Source organism: Cenococcum geophilum (assembly GCF_001692895.1).
Source record: "Cenococcum geophilum 1.58 unplaced genomic scaffold K441scaffold_80, whole genome shotgun sequence".
In the NCBI taxonomy this organism is placed as follows: domain Eukaryota; kingdom Fungi; phylum Ascomycota; class Dothideomycetes; order Gloniales; family Gloniaceae; genus Cenococcum; species Cenococcum geophilum.
This window is the reverse complement of record NW_027137638.1, coordinates 121,142-141,896: the sequence shown is the minus strand read 5'-3', so window position 1 is coordinate 141,896 and position 20,755 is coordinate 121,142. Positions and strand designations below refer to the sequence as shown.

Below are 20,755 nucleotides of genomic sequence, written 5' to 3'. Positions count from 1 at the left end.
GTTGGCCCCCCATTCCAATGGGGCTCTGGGCACTGCAGCTTCACATGCCAGACCACAACAACAAAAGCAACAAAAATTATATCGAGGTAACCACACTGTGTTATATCCAGGGGCACGAGACCTTATCTTCACATGCGAACTCTTCATCCTCATCGCCAATCCACCCGTCCAAAGCGCTGGACGATGTCTGGGCCAGACATTGGCACAACGTCATGATGGCCCACACGTGAAAAACAACCAGCCCATCTTCTTAGCCTAAGCTAGGGCTAGAGGCAGCGCTGGCCTTCTCAACACTTGAGCCTTTGGACCGAGGGGCTATTATGCTACAGGTCGTGCTTTGCAACGAGGTTATTCGTTCTTTCAAGCGGCACCTCCCCTCAGCCCAATGGTTGCAAGATGCAGTCTCTCGAGCTGCCTCTGACCCGACGCTTACTGACCTAACTGACTCTGAGGAATGCAGCATCTCTTTTTTTATAATGCCCATGGCTGCTGTCATTACGCTATCACCCCGCTACCTGAGCATTTTTACCTCCCCGCCCTTTCACCTTTTTCCTCGTCTTCTTTGACGGACTACTAGGTTGACTAGAATTTATTTTGGAGAGTTGCTTAACTTAAACAATGGCTTCATACCTAGACGCTGAGGAGCAGAGATACCAGGACGATGTTGAGGCTGTTAAACAATGGTGGGCTGATCCGAGGTGGCGGTACACCAAGCGGCCATTCAGTGCAGAGCAGATTGTAGCCAAGAGAGGGAATCTGAAAATCACATATCCCAGCAATGACATGTCCAAGAAGTTATGGAAGACTGTAGAGCAGAGGTTCAAGGTATATAATATGAAATCTTCGCTATAAGTAATACCCACCCCAAGAGAATCGAGATTCTGATATTTGAATAGAATAAAGAAGCCAGCTTCACATATGGCTGTTTGGACCCCGTCATGGTTACCCAAATGGCCAAGTATCTAGATACCGTGTATGTTTCGGGCTGGCAGTGCTCTTCAACAGCCTCTTCAACAGATGAGCCAGGCCCGGATCTCGCAGACTACCCAATGGTAAGTTTCACAAGCCATCATCGAGTGCTCATGCGACCATACTAACAATATTTAGACCACTGTCCCAAACAAAGTTCAGCACCTGTTCATGGCCCAGCTCTTCCACGACCGCAAGCAGCGCGAAGAACGCCTCACTACTCCCAAAGCCAACCGCACCAGTGTGGTCAACACCGACTTCCTCCGGCCCATTGTTGCGGATGCGGACACTGGACATGGTGGTTTGACGGCCATTATGAAGCTCACAAAACTATTCATTGAGAAGGGCGCTGCGGGCATTCATATCGAGGACCAGGCTCCAGGAACGAAGAAGTGTGGACATATGGCTGGAAAGGTGCTTGTGCCGATTAGTGAGCACATCAACCGATTGGTGGCTATCAGGGCACAGGCAGATATTATGGGTAAGATATGAACTTTCTAGTCTCTTTTCACTGACCTACTTCTATCCGCGGGTCTTAGTTAGAATGGTTATACTGACCCGTGCTCGATACAGGCACTGACCTTCTAGCCATCGCTCGAACCGATTCCGAAGCCGCAACTCTCATTACCTCAACTATTGACCCCCGGGACCACCACTATATCATAGGCAGCACCAACCCAGCTCTTCAGCCACTTTCGGAACTCATGAACGTATCGACCGCCACTATATCATAGGCAGCACCAACCCAGCTCTTCAGCCACTTTCGGAACTCATGAACGTATCGACCGCCACTATATCATAGGCAGCACCAACCCAGCTCTTCAGCCACTTTCGGAACTCATGCACGCTGCCGAGCAAGCCGGAAAATCAGGCAACGAGCTCCAAGCAATCGAAGATGCCTGGGTCAAGCAAGCCAACCTCAAACTGTTCCATGAAGCTGTCATCGACACTATCAACTCTAGCGTACATGTCAATAAACAGGGCCTGATCCAGGAATTCCTGTCCGCATCCAAGGGCAAGAGCAACGCCGAAGCACATGCCATTGCTAAGGGACTGACCGGCGTTGATGTCTACTTTGACTGGGGGGCAGCGAGGACGCGTGAAGGGTTCTACCGGTACCAAGGCGGCTGCCAGTGCGCGATCAACCGCGCGGTGGCGTATGCGCCGTATGCGGACTTGATCTGGATGGAGAGCAAGTTGCCAGACTACGCGCAGGCGAAGGAGTTTGCGGACGGCGTGCACGCGGTGTGGCCGGAGCAGAAGTACGGAATCTTCCCTTTCTTTCCTCCCCTCACCAGTCGAGTTTGGCTAACAAGCAACCCGCAGACTCGCCTACAACCTCTCTCCCTCCTTCAACTGGAAAGCGGCCATGCCTCGCGACGAGCAGGAAACCTACATCAAGCGCCTCGCCGCGCTTGGTTACTGCTGGCAGTTCATCACGCTCGCCGGCCTGCATCAGGCGGCGCTTATGGCCGATACCTTCTCCAAGGCCTACGCCAAGCAGGGCATGCGGGCCTATGGCGAGATCATCCAGGAGCCAGAGGTAAGTCCTCGATCCGTATACCAATACAGCCTGCTACGGAACGACCTTGCTGATGTGGCTGTGTTTTATTGTAGATGGAGAATAAAATCGAGGTTGTCACGCATCAGAAATGGTCGGGCGCGAATTATATCGACAATATGCTGAAGATGGTCAGCGGCGGTGTGTCAAGCACCAGCGCCATGGGCAAAGGTGTTACGGAAGATCAGTTCAAATAAGTTCTTAAAACATCTCGAGACGGATTGTGTAGAGAAGAAAAAATCTTGAAGATAAAGTGCTAGAGAAAGCAGAGCCCGACGTTGCTGGGGAGGCTACCGCATGGGAGAGAAATTGTCGAAAATGGATCATACGTATGTAAGGAAGCTTGTAGCGAGACGATTAGATTTTGTTGCGACTTTTGCTGTAGGATATTGGGCATTCTGCATGAGTAGAGTAAATAAGACAAGTTCTTGGTTGACGCCACCGTATTCTGGGCTCATCAATCCTTATTATGCAGAGGAGGGAGGTAGTATTATAGACTTTATTACGACTACTTAGGATAGAGCTAAATAAGCTATAAGGGGCAGTATAGGCTATAATAAACCCAGTAGAACTATATAATACGTATAACACGTATAAAGAGATTTCCTAAAAGTATAGGAATATATTTAAGGACCTACTATCCCTACTATAGATGGTTTTCTCTTTATAGTAAATCTTAGAATTAAATAGAGTTAATCTGTTAGGCATATACTCCGCAGTCGGTATTTATAACTTAATTATTCTACATACTTAGCCCATTTACTAAGCTACCATAGTATTTTCTACAAGTCCACGTAATATCTACAGTTGAGTAGGCAGTAAAGGAGCTTTAGATTAAATATAAAGGCAAAGGCAAGTGTTAATCGTCCTTAGCAGCAGATCACTTACCTTAACCCGCACCACTAAAGCCAAAGAATAAGACTTACACTTCCACTCGCAATCACAAGCGCCTTAAGATCACATATAAAGCCGACGTCGCCGCTGAAGTACAAGAGGTTGATCCTTCCAATAACTATATTAACACGAATTATATATTACTTAAATAGGACGAGCAAGTTAACGCCATATAATACTAGTATAATCGCCTTACTACTTAGCCTGAGCTTATTTAATTCGCCCTTAATATCCTCGCTATTTATCGGCCTGACGTCGATTACTACCATATCAAGCTCAGATCAGGGGTGTCTTGACCCACCCAATTCGTGTATTTAACAAGGCTCTAGAGCCAGCTTCAATCAACAGAGTTCTCATCCTTGATCGTCCTGTTCGACACCATTCTACTTATAACAGGTGATTACGAACGACCGTTTAGCAGCGCTAAAATCCTCCTTAAAGATCCTCGTTCTCGGTTACGGATAGATATAATCAAGGCAAATAAATATCTTCACTGCTTATATAAGCCTCCGTAGAAGGGTATATTTAATAGTAAGGACGTTAATGAGGTATAAGGAGAACCTTAGTGTCGACCTGAATCGGATATACTTATTACCGTCTTACTATTAACTTGGTCACCGACTTAGTCTACTTCCTTATATACATATAGCCTTATCCCTTAACCCGCCAACGTCCACAAATCAAGTGGTCAGTGCGGAACGCCAGGATCAGAACAACGCGTATAGGCTGTATAGGTTTTGATCAATACGAACTATTAACTATACCTTCCGATTGTACTTCCAATGATATAGGCCTTATTCAGCCGACTTAGTATAATGGTTAACTAAGTCGTGTCTCAAAAAAGCCTCCCCTGGGGTCTTGGCTGTTGCCCGATTCCAAACCTCTCAACATTAGCTGTATATTCCTGGGCACGGCGATTTTAATGCATTGATTTGATTGGTAAATCCTTATCGATAACGTGTGGACGAATTTTGGCGGGTTAAGGGATATCAATCAACACACGAGTCTGTTTAACACTTAGCTGGATAGAATATCGCTATTATAGGCCTTAAAGCTTCGTGTTACTACGTATAAGAAGGCGCAGGCAGAGGTATTAGTAATTTAATTAATAACGGAAGATAAAGATAATAATAAGGAGAATAAGGGTAAGGAGGAGGTATTAGAGGTAGAGTTTATGTCGCGGGACTCACCCGTAACACCCTTTTCTACGTATTCTACCGCTTTATACACGTTCTGCCGTTTTCCGCCATATTCTGCCACATTCTGCTGTTTTCTACCGTCTCAACCGATGGAGGTTGCCTGTTGGCAACTTTAAGGGATTTTGACCGGCGGTTGAAGTTGTCTAATTGGCTCGCTTAATGGCTGTCAAGCTACAAATATTTATCGCGTCTTGATTTTCCACCTGTCATTGTAGATTAGCACTATCAATAGCCATTCAATTGTGCTCATTATATACTGCGTCTAGCGGCTCCGTGACAGTTTGCCGCTATTAAGGCGATTCTTAATTAAGGAATTAAGGCGATAATATTAACGACGGCGATAAGGATAATGAGGAGAATTTAATTTAATATTGGTGATATTTGCTACCTTTACCTCTACCTCCTTAACACTATATTTATGCCAAGACTCACTATTTATAGTATATATTTGCTTCGGAGCTCCAAGCTCCTGATTCAGAAATCAGATTAATCTTCGACTCCACGCACCCCGATCGCGATACTGCTATCGCAACTGCGTGCCCTCTATGATGTCATAATCTTTAACTTTCGTGATCGCGACAATCTTGTTTCCAAGCAGCGTTCGTACTCAGCATACTGATATATAGAGAGGCACGAGGTAGACGGCATAGATGCTCTATGGCCATAAGGCATGGCTTCTTAATATCACCGAGTGTCGATCTGGTGCTGATCACTACTATTTTAGGGTTAGATCGGGGTCCCTAGTCATCCACCGTGTATATATCCCTTGCACAGATACAAGAGGGTAACATGAACGGGTAGAACCCCCCCCCCTGCTAGTACAGGTGAAGAAATAAGCGAGTCTAAAGTGACATAGGGGGGCTAGGTTATTTTGTTTACAGTACTAGCAGGGGGGGCGTTTGACCCGTTCATGGTTACGCCCCTTGTAAATACGTCCGAGAGGATGTGCACCGTGCAGCTTATTGATTGGTGCGCACGGTGCACATCCTATAGGACGTATCTATCTGTGCAAGGGATAGCCTCATTTTCTTCGTAGATCAATCTATACCAAAGTCGTGATAGAGGTGGTGGCAGTGGTCACTCGGATCGCTCACCAAAATCAATCACGCATTGTGCCACGTCAAACTCTAAGGGTCTTATCTGAAGCCCTAGCTCCATCTGAGCCGCGGTAGTAGACGCTACTAATTACTAACTAGTTAACACTAAAAGGAGCACAGATCACGAAATTTCTGATCTGGGGGCGATTTGGAACCGAACGGCGCTAGATTGCAACCGAACACACCCTAAGACAGGTAGATTTTTACCAAGTTTACGCGTTATTTTTATGACTTCTACACGAAGTTCTAGACAAAGCCCTAAGCTCTATCGACGATACTTTGCACAGAGCCTCTGCCGACTAAGCGTTGCGCAGAGCTCTACAAGCAGGAAGTTCTATATAGGGAAGCTCTATATAGTAAGGCACTACGTAGTACAATCCTACGGTAGGGATGCTCTACGTAGATTTTTCACGAAAATCGAGGTTTCATCTATGAGTGATGTACGACGTATCCATGCGATAGTGTAACATTCGGGCGGACTTTGAGGGGCCAATATGTATCAAGTATACCTCTCACTTCATAAAGTAGTGCCTATATATATACATCCAATCACTTGATAAAAAGAGGCGTCAATACTTATAAAATGGACGAATCTTGATAAAGTGGGGGACTTGACAACTGGAGGGGAACAAATATAAGGGAGAGGTGTAGAGCAATAGTTATTGGCGGCTTATGATGGACCTATTAAGTATTAAAAATTACATCTGGTTAGAGAAATGCATATAAATTACTATGTAAATCTTGAAACTTCGATGCACGGACGTGTCGACCCGTTTAGTGTAACGTGTTTCCGGTTCCTGGGTTAAACCCTGAAAGCAACATGGAAGCTGTCGCATCACGTCCAAAATACCCAGAATTCCGTCCCACTGCCACCCCTTTGCCACCCCGTGATAATGTATCAGTCCTTCCCATGCTGGAAAGATCATTAGTCTGAGGGATTATGAGCGAGATTTGTATTCAGATGGGTGTAACTGAATGTCAGCCATGAGACCTATGGTGATTTTGTATAAAACACTCGTCGCTCTATCATTATGTCTACTCTTTCATACTTTTATTCCAAGCAAGATCAACTCTCCAAGGACTCCAGACCCCTAAGGGATCCTGATTCTCTGCTAGTCTAGTTACACGGGTAGTCAATCACAATGCTCCTTTCAACTCTCGTCAGCCTCCTCGCTCTTACCCCCTCCATAAGCGCCGCCTTCATACACCCTGGCCTCCTGAGCACCGAGGCGGACTTCACACGTATCATCTCGAAAGTCAACTCGAAAACGACGCCCTGGTACACCGGCTGGCAAAGAGTCGTCTCGCACGCCACGCTCACCCACAGCCCAAGGCCGCACTCGACCGTTTACCGGGGCAACGGCTCTCCCCAAAACTACGCCGACCTCTACCGCGACGCCGCGACCGCGTACGCGCTCTCGATCTACTGGAAAGTAACCGGCAACGCGACATACGGCACGGCCGCGGGCAATATCCTGGACGCCTGGAGCTCGACGCTAACGGCCATCTACGGGAGCTCGGACAGGTTCCTCGCGAGCGGCATCTATGGGTACCAGCTGGCGAACGCGGCAGAGATCCTGCGCGCGTACTCCGGATGGAAGGGGCTGGACGCAACCATCGCCCTGCTGCGCAACGTGTTCTACCCAATGAACCACGACTTCCTCGTCAACCACAACGGCGCCAAGGTCAACCACTACTGGGCCAACTGGGACCTGGCCAACCTCCTGACCATGCAGGCCACCGGCATCTTGTCCGACAACCGGACCATGTACGATGAGGCTATCACGTACTTCAAGACGGGCGCCGGGAACGGCGCGCTCACCAAGGCTATCTGGATCACGTATTCGGAGGCCGGGAGCGGGAAGAAACTGGGGCAGGGCCAGGAGGCCGGGCGGGATCAGGGGCATTCGACGTTGGATTTTGCGCTATTGGGCCAGCTAGCGCAGCAAAGTTGGAGCCAGGGGGATGACTTGTTTGGGCTGAATGATAGTTTGATCTTGGCTGGGTGAGTTTTAATTCCCTGTCTAATCTCCCTCCGATTCCCATCCTCTCCTGCTTTGCTCTTCGCTTAGTGTTGTGGAATGTTGCGTTCCAGGTCGCGGTACAGGGGGTGCCGCGGATTCCTAAGGACTAAATAGAGAAGTGTGAGGAAGAGCAGAAGCAGAAGTAGGGCATGGCTAATGTGTGATATTCGTCCAGCGCCGAATACGTTGCCAAATATAATCTAGGCCACGACGTGCCCTACACGACGTACAAGTCGGACGTCACGCAACCCGTCATCAGCAACGCGTCCCGCGGCAGCGTTCGGCCCATGTGGGAGCTGCTGTACGCGCACTACGGCAGCTTGAAGGGACTGAATGCGTCATGGAGCAAAGCGTACCGCGATCTGGTGGTTAGCGATGGGAGTGGTGCCGAGGGCGGTGGTGGAGATTATGGTCCGAATAGTGGCGGGTATGACCAGTTGGGTTTCGGGACGCTGCTTTTTAGGTTGGATGCGTAGAGTATGGGAAGAGTCAGGGTTGCAGATCAATGAGGTTTTAATATTGAATTGAATTGATTGCCAAGCCTCAATTTATTCCCAACTGAGAGCTCACTGGCTTGGCAACTCAATCAATATAGAAGTCGTAGTTAAATTAAATTGGTTAATAAACATTAAAACTTTTAATATTTAATAGAAATATTCCTAGGTTAATATATAGTAATATTCTAAACCTTAATTTTCTTAGTAGCCCTTAGTAAAATGGTTTATCCAAGTATCGCCCGCTATTATATTATTATCTTACTTCTAGAGTCTTAGTAGTTAAAGGGGAATTTCTCCTCTAGTCTAGATTCATTTATTAGCTCCACTAATTCTGCTACTATTATATCTTTTAACATGTTAAATAATGGCTGAACAAATACTTTTATACTCTCTATAGCTTATTCTAACCCTACTGCACCTACCCATCTTTAGCGCGCTTTAAATTATAGCTTAGACAGCAATAACGACACGTCTACTCCTAAATTTAAGCCAGAGTCCTATGCAAAAACTGACTGGAAGAGCCTCCTCTTTACTTCTAATCGCGCACGCCTACAATCTAACGTAATTGAAGCGTTAATGATGATAGATTGTGGGATAGGGAAGGCGTGATTGATATAGTAGACGGGGGTTTGAGTCCGCTGTTCATGCAGCAGGAAGGTGAGTCAACACCATGCTAAGGCTAGTGATAGACTTATACTAAGCGCCGGGCAACAGGAAGGGCAGTAAGGAGTAATTTTGGTGTCGCCAGGTGCGTCCTCTAAAATTACCTCTATGCTAAGACTAGTGATAATTACTAACTACTACCCTAGTTAAATCCAGTTGCAACTGTTGCCAATAAGTCGATATTGATTTAATCAACAGAGCTCTCTGCTTATAAAGCTTTCAATTCAATCAATTCGAGGTCTCGGTTGAACTTAGCTAACTGACTTGCAACCCTAGGAAGGGTTGGGGTATCGGGGTAAAAAACTGACCTTGGTGGGCTTTAGGGATTTGCGGTTGGGGAAATGCATGATTGATTAGTTAAAAGCGGGGGTTGATTCGATTGAGAGGATGGAATGAAACACGCTGTTCGAAAATTGTGAGGCTAGATCCTTAGAATGACTGAAAATGTCAAAATAATTGACGAAAAGGAGCATACTCCCTATCTCAACGGCACCACAATAGCGAAATACTTCACGTACGACAGTGATAACTAGTTAGGCTATGGTGACGAGGAAACATACGCCCTCAAGGAATGCTTCGCAAACAACCGTGCCTTTGTGGCATCATAATTTGGTCGATTGATTATAATGCCGAAACAGGCGGTGGAGGTGGCATAAACAACTATATTTTCTCCCAAAGTTCAACTGCAATCCCAGTGGGTCATATCACTGTTCTGTCGGGCGCCATATTCACGGTCGGTAGCCCCGCCGTCACGGACACCTTAGGCCTTCCAGATGACGGAAACCAAAATACCCCTGTGGGCCCGGGCACTGAGAATTGCAGCTCATGTAGTTTCTTTCGTCTAATCGCATCTACCTGCTGCGGGTTTGGTAGTATTGGAAACCCGGTTCTCATCCCTGCTCCTATGGATATCTCGTTGCCGGCTGGCCTTATTCCGAGTCAACCTCTTTTAGCGTACAATAGCAAAGTCATACCAGCTGGTTCCCCATTGAATACGGAGGCAATCTTACCCAGAGGCATGCCGTTTTCCAATTCCTTCGTGATCCCAGCCGGACAGCCACTACGAAATAGCAGAGGCTCGCCACGACCTACCTCAGACGAAGAAATCAACGGAGGAGATCCCGATAATTCATTCTGCGAGCTCCAAACCACCCCTACTAGCTGTAACCCGGGCAGCGCACCCTCTTCTAGCGTCATAACAGCCAACGAAACCCCATTCTCACAATTGGGTGTTATAACGCCCAGCGACATTCCATTCTCACAATCGGGGGCCATAACACCCGGAGACACTCCAGCCATATTTCTACCAGAATAGCACCAAAGCCAGACTCGATACTCTACCCTTCGTTTGCGATCCAAACTCAATAACCCGCCCAATCCGAAACTCCCAACCAACAATCCAACTGATAAACCGAAGCCTTTATTGAGCCAAATGACAGTTTATCGGCCACGCTAGCGCCAACACCACGGCCTGGCCCCCTCCCCTCTTCCTCTCCCATCATGCCCGACGGCAGCAGCCCACAGCACGAGCTCTCCAACCGGTCATCTCACGCTGGCGCCGGCGCCCGGCCCTTCGCACACCGGGAACTACAACCCAACGGCACCATTCGACCCGTGCGGCATGGACGGGCAGCGGCGCGAGCAATCCGGATGTGCGGCTGGGCCGGACCGAGGGAGTCGAGGGCGGATTTAGGGATGCGTGCGACTATGCGGCGAGCGGGGTCGAGTATGCGGGTGCGATGGCGGGTCGAGGTTGTGGGCGTGCTGGAGTGATGGAGGTTCGGGGAGGAGGGCGCGGTGAGGTAAGGATGGGGGAAGGGGATTGGGATTTCAGTCGACGTGATGGTTTTCGTCTGCTGGCTTGTGCCTGAGGGAGCGGTGGCGTGTGGTGGGAAAATTGGTCTGGTGGGGCCAACGATGCTCAGGACTGTTGCCGGGTCGGCTGTCTGTGGCGGGGAGGTTTTCGCTATGGGATCTCTAGATAAACTGATTATAATTACTAGTACGCTGCTGGTTTGTTATTGTATCTTCTCTTGCCTGTTTTGTGTAAAATGTTGATCTATAGACGGCTAGAACTCGTGGGATTATTTCTATTTCGTCCGATTTCTGTTTGATCGCATATTTAGAGAATTTTTACACGTAATCCGCCATATTATAACCATGGCATGAAACCGAAGGGTAGCGGATCATATTTTCAATAGACGTACGAAGCTGCTAGCTCTTACTTCGTATTCTGCCTTGCGTAGCCCATTCGGGATTCGCTGTGTTCAGGCACTCTGTTCTAAAGAATCTTCAGGCTATTGATAACTCCGGTAAGGGTACATTGTATTACAATTGTATATTATTCAATTTAGGAGCAGGTGTGTTTGGTTTGTTTATTGCAAGTTACGGGTGGCGTATACGGGATAGAACGTCGAGAAAGGGGGTTGCGTCGTAGTCGTTTCGATTAGATCTAGACTTGTGAATGTGATAAACATTGCAATTTACACATCCGGGCGCATGTTTTTCTCGTAGTCTTCTCCCTGAAGTGATGGAAGCTGATAGAAGCCGGTCGAACAACATCGAGTGTACGAACTTCAGCTTAAACAACGTGACCCGTTTGGGTATCTACATAGCTACATACGATACCTTAGATGGCAAAGGGTTGGTGGATTGCGTCGAACATTCTAGCTCGGATGAGAAGCCAAGTCGTGGAATCCATCGGGTGAAATGACTGCGAAACGACGATTGAAAAGGAGTAAAAGGTCGCAGAGATTTGCAACTAGGATCGCGCCGATGCGGGCTAAGATGGCAGGGCCGACGCATCCTCTTTGGATATCTTGTGGCGACATGTCTAGGCTGACATGCCGAACATCAAATATAGGCACAGGTAGTGGAGAAAGATCGGAGGTGACTCCGCGGAGAGGCCGAGTCATATGTCAGTTTGTGCTGCACTGAGCAAAGAGGGAAAGTATGCCGCTCAAATGTCGCGCCGGCGGTAACAGGTGCGTGAGGTGCGTGAGGTGCCTTGAGGTGATTGGCAAAGACCCTTGCACCCTAACAAGGGCCTTGGATGTGTTAAGTTTGCCATGTTTCCCGACCCCGCGTGGCCTAGAATTCCATGTTTTCAACACGGCCATTCTACTGGCACCGGATCGGTAACCCGAATGCAGCAGTGGCAATCATGCATGCTGCCAGTCGAAACTCCGTATCCCAGCTTTGACCTCCATCAATCCTTCCTCCAATAACACCTCATCATCCCTTCTGTGCCAATGTGTGCTCAATTGTCTAAGTGGCCTTCGGCTCCTTGTGCACTTTGTTCATGCCAGTTTCCAAACCTTGTTGGTAAAATCAGATTGCGGCCCAGTCAGTCGCACGCCTGCACAAGCTAATGTAGGATAGGACCGCGAGCTGTATCACGACCCATTACCTTGTTGTTTCTCCTCCCCACCCCCTCCCAAAAAAAAACACCAACGTCGTCTCGCCACTTCACGCCGACACTGTTTGTTCTACATCGCACTTCACCAAAGCTCGCTGGAACTGACATAGCTGAATTGTCCCTCCTGTCGCCAACTTTACTGTGCCGTTTCTTTTGCCTCAGAGAGTGTGACAGAATCGCACGTCGCCTTGCCTGGAATTTATGTTTGGATCCTCTCAAACCTCTCCAGTTCTACAATACGGCCCGTGTCACACACAACTTGTCATATCGGAAGTGAGAACACACTATTACCTCTGCGACAAGACGGTAGCTAAAGTTGCTCTGAGTTTACTCCCATAAGCCATTGAAAGAATCGACGTCTCCAAGACAACGAGGAGAAATGGATGATGCGAACCTCTTCAGTAGCTTCACTAACATGGGCAACTGGTACAACAACTACAACACTAAAGGAATGGACGTAGAAAGCCAACCCACCACGTCGCAAACGACCGGCTTTGGTCCCGTCACTTCATATGCATCCTATCCGCCACCGATGATGAAAGCAGATGACGGAAAACACGGCTGGGGAGACGACGACTGTTCTATCGAGCGAGCAATGCCTTCAGCGCTTATGGCCGAAGAGTCGGTCAGAGGCCTGGATGCAGGCTACTTGGCGCTGCCACAGGCGCCCGCCGTGCATTCAGACAGCTACGTCAGGGCGTACGGCCAGATCACGCCGCCGAACGACCTCTCGCCGCCTCGCGACAGCCTCCGCTCACTGGACGTTGTCAAGCAAGAGGTAGATAGCTCTAAGCGGAAGCCGGCAAGGCCCGAACGTTCGCAGAAGGCACCGAGGCGGCGGAAAGCGGCCTCGAAAGACGACGACGGGAGCAGCGCTGCTGCTGCTCCTCCCACTAAGAAACAGCGTAAGCGTCGCGATGCAGCTCAGGTAGAAGGAGAGCCCGAGATAGAAGATGGCGCGAAGAGGGAAATGTATCTTGAGAAGAACCGTATTGCCGCAATTAAGTGCCGGCAGAAGAAGAAGACATGGGAGTCGGAGCTTGTTGCTCAGGCCAGGGAGCTTTCGGCCGCGAGAGCGTGTCTACGGCCTTGTGTGACTGCGTTAAGGGAGGAAGTTATTGCGCTGAAGACCGAGCTCTTAAAACATGTTAACTGCGGCTGTACTGCTATCCATGAATATCTGACCCAGAGTGCAACACAGATGCTGCCTTTGGCTTCATTCGAGTGCATTGAGGGTGGAGCGGGTCTGGATAGGAAGCCGTCTGCGTCGTTCCACGAAGGCTTTATAGCAGCAACGAATACTCTAGATATAGGCTGAGGATGGACTGGCTTGTCGAACTGTGTTTGTTTTCCTTTAGGAAAGCGGGTCCTGGAAAGGGTCTTCTTAAACCCACACTGGACCTCTGGATATCCGGCATGTATATTATATGGCTGATCCTGTCTCTGAAATTAATAAGGTTTCTAGTCAATAGCATCGCATGAGAGTGAACGGGGATTATACACTTGAGGCTTTCGGAGTCTGTCTCGTTCCTCAGATTCTGATTTCCAAATTCCCAATACTCGATAGTCGGGCTGGGGAGGCAGTCTCGGCGATCGATCGGGATCCTCTCTAACGGCTTTTCAATCAAAGTCACAGCACGAGGTTACGACTTCCAAGCGTATGCGGGTTTACGGAGCAAGAGGTCTGGCTAAAGCGGGGGAGATGGAGCCAAACCGGAAGAATCGAGGACAGACGCTAAGTTATTGGACAAAATCTGCTCTTCTTGGCTCCATCAAGCATAGGTTTGTGGGGGTTGTCGGCTGTCACTCCCAAAACTCATCTGGAAGGATTTCTTCGCTCCGCTAGAGAGTAGATATCGTATTGATAGAAGCTTCGGCCACCGCGTGCACGCAGCCACCGCATGCACGGCACTAAAATACGTCTTTTCAAATACCTATATCTTAACAACTATAAGAGCAACCCATATAAAATTTTAAATATAGCTTATCAAATAGTAAATAAAGCTCTCTATGAAATAAAATTATAAAAATTATATTTTATATAATACTTTTATATTATTATTCTAGGAGGAGCTCTTGCTGCACCCGGCCCAAAAAGACCAAAAACAACCAAAAAGAACCCTGAAAAACACCCAGAGAATCCCCCTGAGATGCATGCATCGCAGGGGAGGCACACGTCGACCGACGGTGGCTCGCACTCGCGCGCAACCGCCAGATCCACGCCCAACAACGGCCCTCCACAATAAAGACGGGCGAATACCACACCATAAAGCGGAAACACCTCTATTAAGAAGGTATCTAATAAAATATAAAGCCTACTAGACGCGTCTAGTATCCAGAATTATAGGGGAGTAACTATTAGCTATAATAAACTAATATAGCTAGCAGAATAGCTCCGCTAGTCTAGCGAACCTTAGGCGCCCTTTTAGTAAACCCTTAATTAAATCCTCCAACGGCTAAGCAAAATTAAAAATAAATAAAACCCCCCCTTACCGGCAAACCGCACCTAGGCTACTATAGCCGCGTTTCCATATTATAGGGAACCTACCCCCCTTAAGATAATAACTAGGTATATAATTATAATATAACTAAATATAGAAAAAGTAGAGGGGCTTAGGGGATAATTAGAAATAAAAGTCCTTATAAAGATTTATAAAGAGGTCTATAATATAGTTATAGTCTAATACCTTAAGAGCGGAGATATTAGAGTTACCCTAAAGGACTAATAGGTAAAGAAATAAGCTATAAGGGTAAGGGATAGGCTAGGAGAATATATTAGTATAAAAGTGCTCTATAAAAACTACTTAGTTAAAGTCCTAGTGGTTTCTATAAGCTTTAGGGTAGAAAAGGGATGCTAGGCGGATAATATAGTAACTATATAGGAGATAGTAAAATATATAAAACGCCTTATATTAGGCTTTAAGATTACCTAAATCTAATAGCTTTAATAGAAAAATATAAATTAAGTAAATAATAAGAATAATAAGAGGATATAAGGGTTGCTAGAGATTTACTAGGGAGACACTAGTCAAACGTATAGCTTCCTTATTGTTAGTATATATACACTAGAAATATAAAAACTCCTTATCTAAAAAGGAATAATTATAAATAGCCTTATATATAACGCAAGGCTCTATAACTATAGACTACGCCTAGAATAATACTACCGCTATATATAATAGGGATATACCTAATCTATATACGCAGTATAGGTGTGCTACGGCTACTATATAGGCCCCTATAATATAAGACACTACTTAAATTAAGACTAAATAAAATGTGTAAACTGCCACCAAAGTATATATAAGGCGTAGGAGAGAGAAGACTATATTAAATATAGGAGGTAGAAGGTAAGGGCTTAATAGCTGCGGGAATAACTATACGCTAGGTTATATAAATAGAAATAATAGGCGATAAGCTAAGGGGACATAAATGCCTTCCTAGCGTTTCCTACCTTTAGTACTAGGGGGCTAGGCTAGCTATCCCAAGCCTTAACGGGCTAGAAGTAGCGCCGCGCGATATTACTAGACTGTATAGAGATATAAGGGTTATAGGGAATATAAGGGAGAAGACGCCCTATAGGAAGACCCCTATAGACAGTTATAGTAAGCTTAAAACTAGGATAATTAAGAATTAGATTTAATGTGGTAAATATAATATTTATAGCTAACCTATAAAGGGTATATAGCCAGCTAATAAGAATAGGGGAGAAACCAGAGATAATAATAGATTTAGATATAAAAGCGCTAGTAGGAACACAAGATATAGAAATGGAAAGCTCTATATAAAATAAGTAGTAACTAGGGTATAAATATAAGAGGTAGAAGTTCTAAATATTCTAGAGAAAGTAAAAATAGAAGAAGTAAGGAATAAAGGAGAGGCAAAGGACCCTTACTAGGGGTCCGCCACCTATCTATTATATAGTATAACTGCAGTAATATAAACTACTATCTTACAAGGCCTTTACTAGATGGTCTAGACCTAGAGAAACACTATATCCTTACTATATAAGAGCCGTACTATAATACCTATATATAATCGATATACTACCCCTAAGGATTTTAGCTCCTATACGAACTAAAAGCAGCTATACGCGTGTACTTTATAATTAGTAAGGCTATTAGCCTATCCTTATAGTTATAGTAGGCAGTTAACCNANATATTATAGTTATAANAATCNANANATATANGGGACNGGTANAAATTATTAATATATATAACCCTAGGGTTAAAGGGGTCCTATAAATAGAGAATATTATATTAGTAATAAGCTTGCTAAAAACTAAAGGTATAGAGTCTATTCTACTAAGAGACATAAACCTCCACTACCCACGGTAGGGGGGTATTTATATTGCTGCTAATTGATAGGTAGAGTGCCTACTAAGAGCTATAGACACCTAGGGCTTTAAGTTAGCCACCCCTTTAGGAGCAACTATATGGTAATAAGGAACCTCTAGAAGTATAATTGACCTTATATTTATAGATAAAGGCCTATACTAGAGACTTAAAAGGTATAACCCTAAAGAAGAATAGGCACTCGCCTTAGACTATATCCCTATCTAGATATAGCTAGATTTAGATATTAAGGCGTAACTAAGTAGTAAAAAATATATAATAAGGAAGCTTAAGACAAACAGTTTCCTTAATATAGTTAAATAATAACTCTAAGACCTAGAAGAAATCTACCTAATTCTAAATAAGCGAGGCTTATTAGCCACCCCTAAGGAAATTAACTAAAGACTAGAAAGAATCTAGGCAGCGATTAAAAATAGGCTAGAAGAGTATTGCCTAGTTTTAAAACCGGGCCCCTATACGCAATACGCATAGTCCGTATAATACGCGGTTCTTATTACTAGCTAATAATAAATAAAAAGGAAATATATAAGTAGCTACAACCCTAAAAATAAGAGATAATATAAAGATATAAGAAACCAGTTAAAGAATACCCTAAAGAAAGAAGTAAGGAACAACTGGAGATAGTTTATAAATAAGTATACTTTTAACCCGAGCCTCCCCTATAATAAGGGCCTTTAGGCTATAGCGAAATAGGTAAAGAAAAAGGCAGGGTGCCTAGTAGAAGACTTATACCTACTACCCCTATAAAGAGCAGGGGAATTATAGGCTACTAATAATAACGATAAGAAGGCAAAGATCCTTATAGAAAGGTTCTTTCCCTAACTAGCTCTAGCAGACCTTAGCGACATTACAGGTAAAATACTGGTGACTCGCCTAAGGGTTAACAGCGATATAATAATAGAGGAAATGGCTAAAACTATTAGCCGCCTTTTAAATAATATAGTATTAGGACTAGATAGGATTTTAAATAAGGCCTTAAAAACATATAGACCACTTATAGCACCCTAGCTTATAAATATAGCTAGGGTATGCTTTACTATAGGCTATTACCCGCGACTTAGAAGAGCTATAACGACGGTTATTTTATGGAAAGAAGGTAAAGTAGATTACTTAATCCCAGGAAGCTACCGCCCTATTGCCTTAAAAAACACCCTTAGCAAGATTTTAAAAAAGGTAATAGCGGACTATATAATAGATACGGCTAAGAAATACAACCTACTACTATAAAGCTAAATAGGGGCAAGAAAGAACCGCTTAATACTATTAGCACTTACGCTACTCGCTACCACTATTAAATCCGCATAGGCGATGTAAAGGGACTTTATAGTATTAATGCTTAGCCTAGATATTAGTGGCGCCTATAATAATATACCCTATAAGCGTCTCCTATATATCCTTAAGGTAAAAGGCTTCCTAGAATGGATTATATAATTTATTTAAGGGTTTATAGGTTAGAAAGAAATATTACTAGTCTTTAGCAGATACTAGAGCCCCCCTATTGCAGTTATAATAGGAATACTATAAGAATTACCCCTCTCGCCTATACTCTTCCTTTTCTTTATAAGCAACCTACTTAACTCCTTTAAGGAAGGGGCGACCTAGGGGATAGGCTTCGTTAATAATATAAACCTAATTATATACGGGCCAATAGCCATAGAAAACTGTAAAATACTAGAGAAAGCTTATAATACCTATATAGAATAGGCAAGACGATATAGAGTTTAATTCTTACCAGAGAAATACTAGCTAATCTACTTTATAAGAAAACGTAACTAATTTATAGATCTTTAGTATATAATCCGCATCTAAGGCTTTAGGGGTTAACTAGTTTAGGGTCTAAGGGTATTAGGAGTATAGGTAGACAGTAAGCTCTAGTAGAGCGTATATGCGGTATAAGCGGCCCGTAAGGGCTAAGTATAGTATATTATATTATCTAGGATTGTTAATTCTATATAGGGTCTATACTTCTAGAGGTCATGCCTACTATATATAGCAGTTGTCCGGCCAACTATAACGTATAGGTCCAGTATTTGGGCTATTAGAGAATCTAAAAAAGGCCCCCCTAAATTACTCCTTAAACTACTCTAAAAGGTCTAAATAGCCTACCTTTAAAGTATAATAGGCGGATATAAGCGAACGGCTACAGCACTGCTTAAGAAGGAAGCTAATATTCCCCCCCTATAACTATATATTAAAGCTACTGCAATATAAAGGGCGCAAAACAAACGCAAATTTAATGTTATAAAGTATATTAAGATACGCCTAAATAAACTATAGAGGGACCCTAGGGCGCCCTATAGGAGAATAAACTAATAACCCTAAAGTAGGGAAGATATACTAGAGAAATAGGTAAAGAAAGTAGAAGAAGAATAGTACTACTTTAGGGCCTAGGCCTATATAAAGGAGGAAGGGAGACGCGTAAGAGGCTAGTAAAGATAACAGCAAAAAAAAAAAAGAAGTAAAAGTAGAGTATAAAAGAATGCTAGGAAACTATCTACTATAATATAATACTAGCTAGACTAACGCTAGAGAGGTATATAGGAGTTAAAGGTATAGAGGCTAACTAAGGTAAGAGGAACCTAAGCTATAGCATAGTTAACGCTATAGGGGGTAAACACTTTAGGGCTCTAAGAAGGCCTAATAAAGGCAGAAAATATAATAGCAATACTCTTAAGAATAGGAATAATAGGACTAAAAGACTGGCTCTACTAGGTAGGTATCCTAGTAGGTAGCCTAAAATGCAAATATAGCTGGCTAAGACAGACACCAAAATATATAATACTATTATGCCCCTTATATACTAATTAAGAAGTAATACTCTTAGTAGCTAGTATAGAGAACTATAATACACTACTCTTAATATAAAAAGGCCTTAAGGCGGTTACCTAGTAGCTTATTAGCTAAAATATACTAAACTAGTTCCGGGTTATAAAGGAAATAGTAATAGAGGGTAGGGGGGGCGAGTAACGGGCGCCCCCTAATGACTCTATAGTGGTAGAGTAAAGTTTATAATACTAGCGCGTCCGTAGGCTTATTACGGCAGCAGTGGTTCCTAAGGAGGTTAAAAAGTAAGGTAGTAGAGCACTATAGGTAACTCGTAGGCGCCTTGCAGGCGCCTCGTAGGCAAGTCCCAAAAGGCGGGGAGATGGATTACGGGGTTTTCTCAAATAGAGTTTTCTCCCCATATGTATATAAGGAGTAGTCCACGTGGGCCCAATAGGGATCCGAATCGGACGTTAAGTAATGAATAATAATAATAATATATTATTATTCTATATAAAAGTTATTTTCTTTTATATTATATACTATAAATAATATTATTTTGTATATTTATTTTATAAAAAGCTCTATTTACTATTGGATAAGCTATATTTAATATTTTATATAAATTGCTCTTATAGTTGTTAAGATATAGGTATTTGAAAAAGACGTATTTTGGTGCCGTGCATGCGGTGGCTGCGTGCACGCGGTGGCCGAAGCTTTTAGTGGATCATCGATCGTATCAAGATAAGATAAGATTTTCCCCACTCTGTTTGGCAGTGATTTGGTGATTGATTTTGCGACCATAAGCTCTCAGGACCCTTCGCAGAGGATTTTAGGGGTACTAGGGAGCAGTACACACGTATCCTCCCCCCGAATTCTCTCTACGAAGGGTCCTGATTTATGAGATAACGAGAAACCAGTGAGTTGATTTACGATAATCGAAAGCGGGGGAATGAGCAATAACGTTAGACTCCTTGGGTTGGCCATGTTGTGTAACAGAGAAGTAAATGGTGACTGGCAAATACGACCGCGGGTCACTTTCACAGCTGAGGTCCAAATGAACGCCGAAACAGGTTGATTTGAAGGATTCTCAGCTGCCTAATAGGTTGTATTTTGAGATCTGCAGCAGGGTGCATTGCTCTGGCGTTAATAGGAGCTTTTACGACAGACAGGCTGATCATAGATGTTTTTAGCAAAAGGATGCTTATACGATCTACGTCAGACGGGTGATCTTTTAGTTGTGTAACTCATTACATCATTTTTGCCAACCCCTTATTTTATCGCAAACTTCCCCGATAATTGAGACCTTCAATC

At 44.5% G+C, this 20,755-nt stretch overlaps 4 protein-coding genes across 4 annotated transcripts; all 4 read left to right on the top strand.

The window, feature by feature from the left end:
• The first annotated feature begins 269 nt into the window (after positions 1–269).
• On the top strand, positions 270–3,161 carry K441DRAFT_622486 (isocitrate lyase). The gene is made up of 7 exons (XM_067646008.1): positions 270–825; positions 897–1,052; positions 1,108–1,450; positions 1,543–1,650; positions 1,787–2,231; positions 2,296–2,512; positions 2,587–3,161. The coding sequence occupies exons 1-7, from the start codon at positions 619–621 to the stop codon at positions 2,725–2,727; spliced, it is 1,617 nt and encodes a 538-aa protein (XP_067497240.1). The 5' UTR covers positions 270–618; the 3' UTR covers positions 2,728–3,161.
• Positions 3,162–6,784: 3,623 nt separating this feature from the next.
• Positions 6,785–8,348, top strand: K441DRAFT_647968 (chondroitin AC/alginate lyase). The gene is made up of 2 exons (XM_067646875.1): positions 6,785–7,725; positions 7,920–8,348. The coding sequence occupies exons 1-2, from the start codon at positions 6,863–6,865 to the stop codon at positions 8,218–8,220; spliced, it is 1,164 nt and encodes a 387-aa protein (XP_067497239.1). The 5' UTR covers positions 6,785–6,862; the 3' UTR covers positions 8,221–8,348.
• Positions 8,349–9,475: 1,127 nt separating this feature from the next.
• K441DRAFT_682379 (uncharacterized protein) lies at positions 9,476–10,219 on the top strand (the record flags this gene model as incomplete). The annotated part of the gene is made up of 1 exon (XM_067651565.1): positions 9,476–10,219. One exon carries the CDS (start codon positions 9,476–9,478, stop codon positions 10,217–10,219), a length of 744 nt encoding a protein of 247 aa, XP_067497238.1.
• A 2,713-nt stretch (positions 10,220–12,932) lies between these two features.
• K441DRAFT_592576 (uncharacterized protein) lies at positions 12,933–13,640 on the top strand (the record flags this gene model as incomplete). The annotated part of the gene is made up of 1 exon (XM_067644887.1): positions 12,933–13,640. One exon carries the CDS (start codon positions 12,933–12,935, stop codon positions 13,638–13,640), a length of 708 nt encoding a protein of 235 aa, XP_067497237.1.
• Between the last annotated feature and the right edge of the window lie 7,115 nt (positions 13,641–20,755).